Below are 12,676 nucleotides of genomic sequence, written 5' to 3'. Positions count from 1 at the left end.
TTGGTAGAATTATGGTATTACAATGACTAATATAAAAATGTGACAGAAGGGAATGCAAAGAACATCAGCTGCTTAGCTGGTCTCAGTAATTGTATTTAACTAACTAAAAGGCCATGTTGCAAAAATCATGAAGCTCTGGTCTACAGCTCCCCATTTTGCACAGGGGGTTGTCGTAGGAATTAACACTCCTGTTCTGCCTCTTAGGTCACACCTTGATCTCTGCCTTGTTTATCCCACTACTCTCTGTTCTGAACCTCTTTTTTTATTAGTTTTTTTTTTTTTTTAACTTTTTGACCGTATGTATCCTCCCTTTGTTCATTTAAAATGTGAGATAAGGAGATGCTAGCATCAACTGTTGAGTGTTTTTTAAAAATTTTGTCTTTCTAAGGAAGAACTTCAAAAAGGCAAAAGTTATCTCAGTTCTAAGTAACAGTATTCAGTGTTCTTCCTTTCTTCCTACTCTTAATCATAGCCAAGAAGATTCTTCCTCTACATGGTCAATAAATGTCCGTCTTCTGGTCTTCTGAAATGGTCCTTCCCCATACCCCTTCTCCCCCCCCGCCCCCCCCCCCTTCTTAACAAAACCAAAGAACAGTTTCTTCCTTAAAGGCAGTGTCCATCAAGAAGAAGTTTTCCTTTTTCTTCCTCTAGCTTTTCTACGTTTTTGATTTTATAGGATGGTACATTGTGGCCTTGACCATTTCTGTTTTCTGCATCTGTAGCTTTATCTCCATTTTAGGCATACTTCAAAAGTTCTGCCAAAAGTGTTAGGCAGAAGTGCAATCCTCCATTTTCCCCCTGCCCTCTTTAATAAGACAGAGGCACTCACTAATTACGGCTGTACTCCTAAAACAGAAGAAAGATCACTTTGCTGGTGAAACATCCTCTCTTCAGGAGGCTGTGCTGCTGAGAAGCTCTGAGCTACCACCAATAGTTTAGTTCTGCAAATATATATACCGCCAAATCCTTCTCTGTGCAGACCTTGTCTCTCTTTCAAGAAATCAAGGAACCTATTTTCTCCTTTTTTGCTTCTCTCTCTTTTTTTTTTTTTCTATATGTGTTTATACTTTCACTGTGTAATTGCACTATTAATTTGTAATTTTTTAAAAAAGGAGGGTATGGAAGCATTACACAACATGTGCAGTGCCGCATTCTCAATTAGTCCATTTTAGATTTGGAGATTAGAACCAAAAATAATTATCAGGTGTTTAAATGTGACTCCATGTAAAGGCCTCTGACTGTTACAGAAACTCCGATGAAAAGTACCGGTACAAATAATCTCATTCATCTTGAAGAGGGGTATGACCTGCCATCGCACTCTGCTCGCAACTCTGTATTACAAGTGCTGTTCCTGCTCCTGAAGAAACCCAGTGGAGGGCAAGATCAAAAAAAAGGCGCGTGGAGATCTACCAGCAGTTGATCCCCAAAATTACGGTCACATTTCTGGAGAGAACACCACACCCGCCCCAGGATTATTGGGAAACGTCCCGTCTGCGCACGCGACGCCTGCGATGGGCGCCATTGGGGAGCACACGCGGGCGACTCCGCCAGCCGCAGGACCGGGCCGGGGGGCGGTGGGCAGGCACAGCCCCAGCCCCAGCGGCCCCCAGGAGTGTCAGCGTGGCCACTCCGGTGAGAGCAAGGCCGGCGAAGGAACACGCCGTCGGGAACACGCAACCCAACCAGTGCCAGCTGCGCTGCGTCGTGCGCCGGTACAACAGCCCTCCCATGTCACCGGCGGGCAGTGAAACGTGGGTTTGACATTCTGGCATTTTGTTAAAACCGGTGCACTTTTCTGTGTGCTTTTTTTTTTTTTTCTACTGTTTTCTCAGTCTGCTTTTAGAAGGAACTTTCAAGTGTATTTCTTAAATTATATTTTATGTTTATTACCAGTCAGAAGTGTAAAGTTATGACATTTTAAAATAAAGATTTGCATTTAAATTCAGACCGTTGCCGAGCGCGTTTCCTGCCTCCTTTCGGAGGCCCCGAGGCTGCAAACACCGCGGCCCCGGCCGTTAGTTTCCGTTACTCCGCGTGCCGCGCGGGCCGCCAGGGGTCGCCCAGAGGCCGCCGGGGAGGGCGGGGCTGCCGCCCTCCGAGTGAGGGGAGGGCTCCGGCGCTCGGCCGCGCAAGGCGGCGCTGGCTTCCCATTGGTCGAGGCGATCGGCTTCTTGCCTATTGGCTGCTCGCCTACCGGCGGGGGCGTGGCGCCGGGGCTGTCTCTGGTTTCGGCCCTTGGGTGCCTCCCGGTGGCTGTGGAGCGGCGGAAGTGACGAGCGGCGGGCTCGCGCTGCCGGATGCCGTTGGGCGCGCGCGCTCGGCGGGGTTGCCGTCGGTACCGGCCCGCCCGGGGACGCGCCGGCAGGGCGGCGGGGGCGGCGCCGGGGGGCAGCGGGGGAGAGCGGCGCTGAGGTACCGCCGTGCGTTCGGCGGCTGGCGGGGGAGGCGGGAGCGGCGGGGGCGTGCGCGGCCGGAGCGCGGCGCTCGCGGGGGCCGGCTTCTCTGTGAGACCGCTCCAGAGGGGCCGGCGGGGAGGGTGCCTTCGCCGCAAGGCTGAAGGCTGTGAAGGTGTCCCAGCGATGAAAGAGGTGGTTTTATCTAGAAATGCATTGAAACGAAATAATCAACTTAATTCTTCCGACTGACGCTTCCCTCCCGCCCCCGATTGTTTGCCGAAAAGTGCCGTATGAACAAGAGTTGGATTTTTTTTTTTTTCGTTGTGTGCAGTGAACCGGTTTTACAGGATGAGCACTGTGGCTGAAGAAGTTAAGCCAGACGATGGCAAACCGGAATCTGAAAAAAAAATATTTTATTGTGAAGTGAGTGCGTTTCTTGATGGCTTTTCAGACTGTATGCTAAAATGCAGGCCTAAGGCATCGGAAGACCATGCTCGTAGGGTGGCAGACCTAACCTGGATGTAGCGTGGCAAACTTGTGAGAGAAGCTGATAAGGTGGAGAGTAATGGTTTCGGCCCCTGGAACAGCTGCTTGTCTTAGGATTCAGCAAATTCAGTTTGTTCTTGAGCAGTCACAGGTGCAATGTAATGGTCCCTAGTTGTAGTCTTTCAGATCTTGTTAAGTATTTCTCGTAGGTGACTGTAAAGGTTCACGTATCTGTAAAGGCTGCAACTCTTGGTCAGAACGTTTTGAACTTCAGTCATGTATTGTTCTGGCAGTGAAATTTTCTGGTGCGCTAAACTGGTGGGACAGCCCGTCAAGTGAATAGACAGTGTTAGCATATATTAGTCATTGTGTTTTTTTAGCTGACAATAGTAAGAAATAATTGTAGATCTGTATTGTCTTCTATTAATTAATATATACGTGTCTGTGGATGTTGATGAAATGCAGATGTCTTCCTCCTCTGTTTTTCCAATCCCTTTGATGTAACAATGAAGGGAGTTGCAGTTATTTTAGGGCATGATTTTGTTCCTTTCTAGTCACTGTATGATCATCCCATTTTTGGCTTTCCAGCCTGGAGAAGTTTAGAAAACTAAGAATCCAGAAAGTGGTGGTAGGAGGGAGGGGGAAGGCTTTTAAAAGATTTTTACCACCTGGTATAAGTGTTTTAAGTGTCATTTGAACAAGTTTGCACGCTATTTCTGGTCACTTTAGCAGAGTACTGCTCTCCTAAATGTTGTGCAGGTTGTACTGTTTAAGCCAAAGATGACCTTGAGAACTGTGCTGTAGAAATGGATGTATTTCCAGTTCTTATAACTCGCCAGCTACAGAATATCCATAACATAACTGAAGATGTGTTTTCAATTTTTCTTTTTAGGTTTGTAAAGTTCCGTGTATGAGCTCTATAAGTCTTCAGTCACACTATCGTGGTGCAAAGCATAGAAAGGTAACATTTTTCCATATTAAATGTATATGCAAACTTAATCATAAATTTGGGATTCTTGTAAAGTTCAGTAATTGACTTCACAATGCTTCAAGTGCTTATCCAACTTACTGGTGGATCTGTAACAGTAACTTTCTTGAAAAATCCCGTGAAAAAGATGAGGTGGCAATCTCACAAGTCTGTTTTGTACAGCATATAGTTTGAAACATCAACTGCACCGAAAGGTAAATCTGTGTTAATTGTGAAATTAACACTTGAATTACACGGGGGTCACAGATGGTGAAAGAATGCAAACTTCTGGGTTTTGATACAGTTGGTGAAAGTACTGCTCTGTTTTCCAAGTCTACATAACTCACCTGTACTTTGAATAAAACTAGCTTACTTGTTGGTTTGAGACCAATATAAATCAGATTTCCTGCAGGAGTTACAGGCTTAACTGCCAAGTCCTATGGTTCTGTTTGAAGCGTCTCAATAGCGACTTTCTGGTTTACTGCCTTTGCTTGTTTTATACTTTAGTTATTAGACTAATGTTCTTGCTTATGTGAGGCATTCCTTTGGTTTTGTGATTGTTTTTTATTCCCTAGCTAACTTCCATAGCAATTGCTGCTGTTTCTCCCTTTTAAAGTGGAAAAACTAGTGATTATTTTCTTGGAAAAATCTACACGTAGTTTTCATTCTGTTTTGCTTTGCTCTTGGAAATCAGCGTATGCTAGGCTAAATCTGTCAAACTTGATTGAATTAATGAAGAAATGCAAACTGAGAGGGAACAAGAGTCAGGCTGGTTGAAAACTGGATGCTTGTTAGATGTTAAATGCTAGTGGTAGTGTGTGGAGTTCTTGTAAGTCACATGACTGCATTTCTGTAGGAGTAACTCCAAGATTGTTGTCATTATTTTCAGTTACTTCTAACTCCTCACTTTAAATATGAAGTGTATTGTGTTTTGGCAGAAGATCAGAATTCATTGAGTTAGCTCAAGAAGGTTTTGTGTCACTGAGTTTGAAGTAACTGTAAAAGTTGTGAGCTTATGTTCCATTTTGATACAGGCTAGGTGTTGATGGTGAATAGTTCTTGGGTTGTTCTTTATTAGAGGAATTCTTGTTCAGAATAGTAACAAAGGATGTTCTGACAACATAACAAAATGAAGACAACATGGTAGTTCTTTTAAAAAAATGGCTGGTGGGTTGGCCAACATAGCAATTTAGGTAATGACTTGAGTCAGACGACTTTTTTTTTTTGTTCAGCTACCCATTTGTTTTTAAAATGGTATTGGTAAAGATACTTTGTGCTTGTTCTCCACCAGAGGAAGTTTCAAACCCACAAGAAATAACCCTACATCATCAAGAGAAAGACAGTCACTGGGAAAATTCCATGTAAACACTAGGTACACGTGTGAAATGGTTCTCATTTCACGTGTGCATTTCCCATAGCTATTCAAAGTAAAATGCATTATTTTGAGTAGTGCACTAGTAAAGCTTGACTATCTGGCAGATTTGTAGGAGTACTTCGGTTGACTTTGTGTATATGGTTATTGTATCACCTGGGTAGTTTGGTTATTCTGGATGTTAGATAGGTACCTAAGATACTTATCTAGGTTACTTCTGCATATCTTTGTTTCATCTCTGTATGTTGATTGGTTTGGTGCCTTTGGCTCCTAACAATAGCATCAGAATGCATAATTTCTTTGAAAGAGGCCACTTCCCAAACATCTAAGCGTACTTCTTAGGTAAATCATATCAAATGCATAGCTTCCATAAAACTAGGGAGACTTATTAGTGACCTACGTATAAGAAAAGAATTAAGATTACTTTTTTTTTCCCCTGAGGAAATCAGTTCATATGTGCTATACTTCTCAGGCTCCATAAATATTGCTTTTGATGAATATGGGATTTTTTAGGATGTTTTTCCTCTATTAACAGTCAGTCTGGGTATTTGAGCTGACAGTGACTAAATAATTTGCTGCTAGAGTGGGAAATGTAAATATCTGTCTCTGCATGGAAGCTTAGGCAGACTACCCAGATTTGTTATAAATTGGACTGAAGTTTTACCTAGAATATGTTGTTACTTCCTAAATTAAAAGAGAATAAGCCTGTACCTAAAGCATTGTGGAATTCCTGTGTTGGAGGCTGACAATCTGGTGCGTAAAGATAAAGATGAGTCTGTGTTCTTACAAGAAAGTGAGTCCCGAGTTGTTCATTTGTATTTTCATCTGTATATTTGCAAGCTTAATGCTCTAACCCACTGGACTGATGTTTGATTGATTTCAAGGGATAGAAATAGACTAGATGTCATATTGCATCATGAAATAAAGTAATTTAAAAATATTTAAAGCAAAAGATTAGTCAGTGCAATGACTTTATTCGTAATTTGTTGATGGATTAGGTTCTGCTTATTTGAAGCCTTTTCCATTTGCACTTTCAAATTTATGGCAATATTTTTTTTCCAAATGGCTCAGAGTAGCTGCTGTAGTCAAATAATAGATGATCAGCTAACTAACTAGATAAAATTATTGCTGCTTGCATTCTTTGATACATGAAGCTTAAACATGTTTTTGAGTCTTTGAATGCTTAATTTACAAAATACTAGGTAATATTTTAATTCTATATGGTGTACCTTTCTAGAATTCATTTAGTTTCTGTTCCTAAGAGTGGATTCTTTGTTATGACGACACTGTATTTCTCAGTGATTTCAGTGCTCATGACAGATGCTTTCTGTGTCCTTGAACTGGAGCTTGAGTAATAAGCAGAATACAAATCTCCATTTTTTTTCTAGTGCTGATAGCTCCTGAGGCCAAACCTCTGTAAAAAGTAGTGATGGACAAAAGATTGTGGGGTTGGGGTGACTACAGTGCAAGGTTCATTAAGTGCCTTATGGCATCTGCATAGTTGCATGGTGAAGGGTTTTGTGTTTTTGTTGCTGACTAGCTATTGATGGAGCAGAGGGTATGTGGAAAATGACTTGGACAAAATGGAATTTGTACACGTGCATTTAGTTCTTAGCTTTTTGGAAGTTGGAATTGCCTCGTATTATATACTTTGAAAAAAAAGTTGAATGTTACTTTGAGCCATTATGGTAAAATGGTTGGGAAACAATGTTTATATCAGTTTACTCATGCTTTTCATTATAAGAGTAATGGGGGATGTTATGCATGGAAGGTGGTTTGGTTTGTTTTTTGTTTTTTTTTTTTTTTTTGACTGCCAAGGAAAAAGCTAGTCCCTTTTGGAGGGAGCAGTTGACAGATAAAATACATCTGCTGTGCGTGTACCTGGAATACTGTGGTATGTGATCAGTTTTATTCTGGTTTTACAAATATACATTAGTTTTATTGCTCAGTTTACTAGAGAGGAAATCCTAAAGTGGAATGTCTTTTCCACGTGTTTTGAACAGCCCTTTGCAGGTACGAAATCAGCAGAAGAGTGTTGTCTCTTCTGGGAACTGTATCTAGAGCACAGATGAAGTTGGCTCTGGTTATGTCAACTATTCAGGGTTCCTTGCCCTCCCTTCATATCTGGGGATAGACAGGGTAGAAACGCCTACTGTGTTCCAAACGGAGAGGAATCTGCATTCGAGACTCTGCAGCCTCATTAAAAACAAGGAATGTTTAGATCTGTGAAGAGAGTTGTTAGGTTTTTTTCTTCACCATTTCAGTGTTCCCATTTCTGCTATACCTCATGCCCCTGGCTGGTGTGCATCAGAACCTATGGTTGAAAACACCTGATGTACAGGCAACTTTTCTGTCCTTTTGTATGATATTAAAATCAGCCGTGCTGGAAAAACATTTTAATTGGACTTTTTTTTATGTTGATACTTGGAATGTTAACATGGCTAGGTTTCAGTTCCAGGAAAACTGCTTTGCTGTTGTGTTGTTTATATTTGCTCTCAGTAGTATGCTGTTCAGCAGCTTATCTTCATGATCCCAAGAGACTTAAACTGTAGAGCTTTTCTTTTGGGGAAAAAAAACCACCTTGATTTGCTTAGTATGAGCTTGGAGAATTAAAATAAATAGAATTTCTATGTATGAGCTGCTAACATCTAGCTGGTATGATTTTAAGAACATATGTTTAGGATCAACCAAATTATGTTTACATAATAAACTATGCATGTGAAGCTGTTTGATAACCTGTGAACCTGAATTGTGTGGAAAACTAATTTATGCTAGTGCTTACAGATTACAGTGTGTGTGAGAGGTTTCAATCCTAAAAACCAGCATTTTTTGAGTTTTGGCTTCTCAAAGTTAGACACTTTGTTAAAAGTTACTTAAATTTTTCATAGTCTTAGCTCAAAACCAGCTGTTGCAACTTGCTTGCAACACATGACCCAGGACAACGAATAAGTTTCTTACCTAATGTGTGAGAATCTTAATTCCTGATGTAGTTTTGTTTTGTTTTCTTAAAGAAGCCTCAGGGAGGGTTCACAAGTAAAATGGGCCCATCTTCAGTTCCAGAATTCCATTTCTAATATTAACAGAAGCAGTAATCCTAGTGCAATCAAAGTCAAAGTTGATTTTTCCAAAAATGGTCAGGAAGAAATTCTCTTTGAGCAACAGCTCATAGTTACTAATGTTTTCTACACTTGTCTGGAAAGTGAGGTATTAGTAGCTGTTTGTTGTAAAACTCTGTAGAATGGCAAGTAATGAAAACTTGCGGCAGCATAAGGGAGGCTGTGTCTGTATTCTATGCTTATAAAATCCTGCTGAGTTTATACAGCACCACCCACTATCTGTGGCAATACTGGGACTTGGGTAACTTCCTTTTTTTAATAACTGCTGTGAAAGAACAGCTATTTGGCTTCTTAAACAATTAGCTATTGTGTCAGTCTTATTTCCTACTGAATTGTCACACTGACGTGCAGCATCTTTTCCATGCCACTGAATACTGAAAATACAGCATTCAGATTGATGGACAGCTCTGGACAGACTAGCTGCTTTACTGGTGGAATGACCACACTTATTGTTTCATTATTGTAAATGGCAAGTTTGTGTTTATTCGCCAAAAAGTTCTCAAAATTAGTCAGGATCATTTTAGCCATGTTCTGAATTGGAAATTTAAGTTCCTCTTTTCCATAGATTCTGCCAAAAAAGCGATCTGTTCTGGATTCGGCTGATGAAAACCACTTTTCCTCTTCTTCATTAGATGAATGAACTTTCACACCCACTCAAAATGGTGGGGATGCTGCTTTTTCTTAGGTTTTTTTCCTTTTGGGGTGAGGGGTTTTTTTCTTTCTTTTTTGTTGGTACTACAGCTTTTGAGAACTTAAGAGCTGCGATCATGCAGACCCTCAAGGTTTTGTCTGGCATTCTTGAGATGTGTTTCAAGCCATAATCATCAGGAATAACAGGGTTTTCTTGAAATTAACCTTGTATTAAATGTAAGTATGCTTTTGAAGAAAGTCATAAAGGCTGTATTTTTTTCCTATTTGATAATGGAAACTTTGGTCTGTAGTATAATTCATCTACAAAGGCTTTGGAGGAAGCATAGGGTTTTTCCTTCAAATGGTGCAGCACATTAATTTCTTTTTCTTATTTTATTTTGGGATGACCTGCATTTTCATAATTAAAGAAAGAGAAGGCCCTGAGACCCAAGACACTGTATTGTAAGTATTAACACTTTTTTCTTTCCACCCTCCTAGGTTAGATATTGCTTGGGGATTTTAATGTTTGTTGTTTTTCTAGTAGTTCAGATATTTACATTTGTGAGATTTGTCTATTACTGTTTCTCTTTATATGCTGAACATTCTTCTGAGATTTCGATCTAGCGAACTGCTGAGCAAAGAAATAATCTGGAGCATGAAACCTTAATTATGCCTTTCCACATAAATATTTGTATACCTGTTTAGTAGAGGGATGGATAGTCAGTATTTTAGTTTCTTACCTTCCCAGGCTAAGCTGTCTCCCACTTGTCTGTCAGCTTTATGCACTCACTTCTAAGCTTCAGGCAGTATGCTAAGAAGCTAAATCAGCAGGCTGGCACAGCACTGTTGCAGATGCAGCTCTACCAGTGCTGGAGTCTGCTTAGCTGCATCACAGGAATGTTCTGCCTTTCTTTATTGTAGTGGACTTGAAGTAGCAAAGACCTTTCAAGGTAGAATCAGTTGCTGGGATATCTTTCCCCCAGAAACTAAGAACGTGAATCCTGACTGTCATATGTCAATGAAAGTAAGAGTTGTGGTGAAAGGTTGAAAACGTGGCATATAAATAGCTCACAGTGAAAATGGAAATCTTGTTGTAAAGGCACTGATGATGATGTATCAGATTTTTAAAATACAGGAAGCAGAGAACATTGAGAGATATGGGAATACTGATTAAAAAAAAACAATGAGAAGATTAAACCCCAGAATGGTTATACAGTCAGTCATCACAAGGAATAAGCCTTTCACTTCTGCTTTATCTTCTTAGCCCATTCTCCTAAGAAACAAGGCTTACATTCTGGCTTTGTCATCTGTTTCCCAGTATCTTTTGAACCTCCCAGCCTTTTTGAACCAAGTTGATCAAGGGTTCATGAAAATGCACATCTGCACAGAGAAGAGCGATGGTGTCAGTCCTCTACTGAGGGGAGTGCTTGCTGCAGGCTGAGCTCGCCACTTACTGGACCCTGAAGAATCAACACAAGAGAAAGATTTAGAAAAGCACGGGTCAGAGTCCATTTTCTAAGAGACTGGGCTTCATTAATGGTTCTCATTGAACGGTGTTGACAGGAGACTGTCGGTGCAAGACTTATCATTCAAGTGTGTGAATAATTGTGAGATGTTTTGCCTCAGCAAACGTGGGGACTTCATACAGATCGCTCCTCAGAAATACTGCTAGTGAAGCTCATTGACAGAATTTGTGCAAAAGTTCTGAAAACATAGAGGTCTCCTCAAAATCCAATGGATTTGAGCAGTCCAGAATTGTATTTATACCTCAGCAGCAAAACAGATTTATTTGGCTATGGGCTAGTGTTTTTAGTGGAAGACACTTTCTAGAAATTTCTTTGTATTTCTTGTCAGAAACAGTCATTAAAAGTAATACTAACTGAAGAGGTTTTTGCTTCATGACTATAAAATTCTGTGTTGGAGGAGTAATGTAAAGAATGCAAGGGACGGAAAGCGAGACTTGAATGAGAGGACAGAAGGTGTGGTGGCAAGACTGTAAAGAGTGTGATGGAATACAGGAGCCTGTTGCAAAGACCTGTGGCTTTAGAAAACAATAGTGCTTAATGTGCTACAAGCTCAGTATTCCATGCAGAATTCGGGTTAAGAACTGCTCGTTATGACAATGACAGATGCAGTGTTTATAGGTTAGAATCTTTCAACTGTGATGTATCTTACAGAATGAGAAAAGATAGGTTACAATGTGATTATTAAAGTGAAGAATCTAGATGTGAAACTTTGCCGAACAAGTTAGAGCTAGCTTCTGAGGGAGTCCCAGCATCACAGGGTACTGCATATCAGAAGCATTGCAAGATATGCTTTAATCCAGAAAGTTTTGTGCCTCAGTGTTTTGAAGAACCCAGCATCTTTTACTTCTAATATGAAATTATTATTCAAATTGTTGAAGTCTCCTTTATTCTACTTTATCCATATTAAATTCTGCTTCATTGAGGATCCAGACATTGGAGGCCAATTTTCCAGCCACTGTTAGGGTTTATTTGTCCAAAAGAGGCTGAAATTTTGTAACAGGTAGAAAAGTTTTCCATCTGAGTAACTTTTCAAAGATGGCAATTCGTATTTCATTTTGGGAACTGTAATGCAGAATTATATATCCAGTATGTATGCAGAACTTCTCTAAACTCTCCCGTGGACGTATTACCAATTATGCAAATAATTCTCCCTCAAGAGTCAGCAGATTCAGGATATTCATTATACTCGGTCACTGAGATAGAATAATAAATTCTGAATTTGCTTGGCCTTTGTTTTTTCATTTTAAATAGCTGATGACTTTTTTTCTACAGTTCGCAGACATATGTACTAAGCATGAACAGAATTACACTGCGTTTTTGGAGTTAAGCAGTGAAGTCTTGTGAATGAGCATGGAAAGTATGGATATTCTTAAATTAGGTACACTATGTAAAGTATGAATCTAGGATTATTTCAGGATATAAATTAATGAGATGCTCCTGTTGTTGCTGCTGAATCTGCAGTCTTGTTCTCATGTTCACGTTGTCAGATACTGCAGTGAGAATGAAATGTGGCAGCATGTTCACAGAGCTGGAGTTCAAAGAGCCAGGAACAAAAATGTATGGATGTTGTCAAATTGAAGGATGAGTTTTCTTGGAAGTCACTTGTACACTTCAGCTTTTGTCCCACTGTCTAAAAAAGAACAGGACTCAGAGGATGAGGTTTGACATATTCATAATGTTTTACCCCAGCATCTGCAGTTTCTTCCTTGATGCAGAATTAAAGCAAGTTCCTTTGTCACCACCAATGCTGCTAACATTTTTAAACCAAAATTTGAAAAGACAAATTATTTGGATTCTGAGTGTTTTCAAATGGGACATGGCATGTACGGTATCCTCTTTGAACTCATCAGAAGTAACTGTTCATAATCCAGAAGCGATGAGCAAGAGTAACCTGTTTAACTGTACAATCTTGTTGGCTCTGAAGTCAGTTAAGTCAGAAAATGCATCTGTTTCTAGATGATTGTGTTTGGAATAGTACTGTTTTCTGTAAGACAGACATCTGGATACCATGCAAGTTTCCATGCAGCACAACTAACAAGTTATTTTTGTGGTAATGGCAGAACTGGATAGCTGGAGTGGCTTTTTGCCTGCTCTCCAGCAGTTCAGAGGAGAGAACTTAATTGAAGATGTGGGAAGAGAAGATGCTGAAGTTCTAAGACTTTACTAAGGGAGTTAAATCAAAG

The 12,676-nt window shown here is 40.3% G+C and overlaps 1 protein-coding gene across 4 annotated transcripts in view; it reads left to right on the top strand.

Moving 5' to 3' along the window:
• The first annotated feature begins 2,309 nt into the window (after positions 1–2,309).
• The window catches only part of LOC121084670, a 32,704-nt gene continuing 22,337 nt past the window's right edge, over positions 2,310–12,676 (top strand). For all 4 annotated transcript variants that reach the window (XM_040586464.1, XM_040586465.1, XM_040586462.1 and 1 more), the window contains exons 1-4: positions 2,310–2,412; positions 2,728–2,819; positions 3,775–3,843; positions 9,396–9,429. In XM_040586464.1, coding sequence (XP_040442398.1) covers positions 2,745–2,819; positions 3,775–3,843; positions 9,396–9,429 — 178 coding nt within the window. In that variant the 5' untranslated portion in view covers positions 2,310–2,412; positions 2,728–2,744. The remainder of the gene's footprint in view (positions 2,413–2,727; positions 2,820–3,774; positions 3,844–9,395; positions 9,430–12,676) is intronic.

The sequence above is a fragment of the Falco naumanni genome, chromosome 3, assembly GCF_017639655.2.
Source record: "Falco naumanni isolate bFalNau1 chromosome 3, bFalNau1.pat, whole genome shotgun sequence".
Taxonomy (NCBI): Eukaryota; Metazoa; Chordata; class Aves; order Falconiformes; family Falconidae; genus Falco; species Falco naumanni.
Note: the sequence above shows the minus strand (reverse complement) of the source record. Positions and strands in the feature narration are given on the sequence as shown.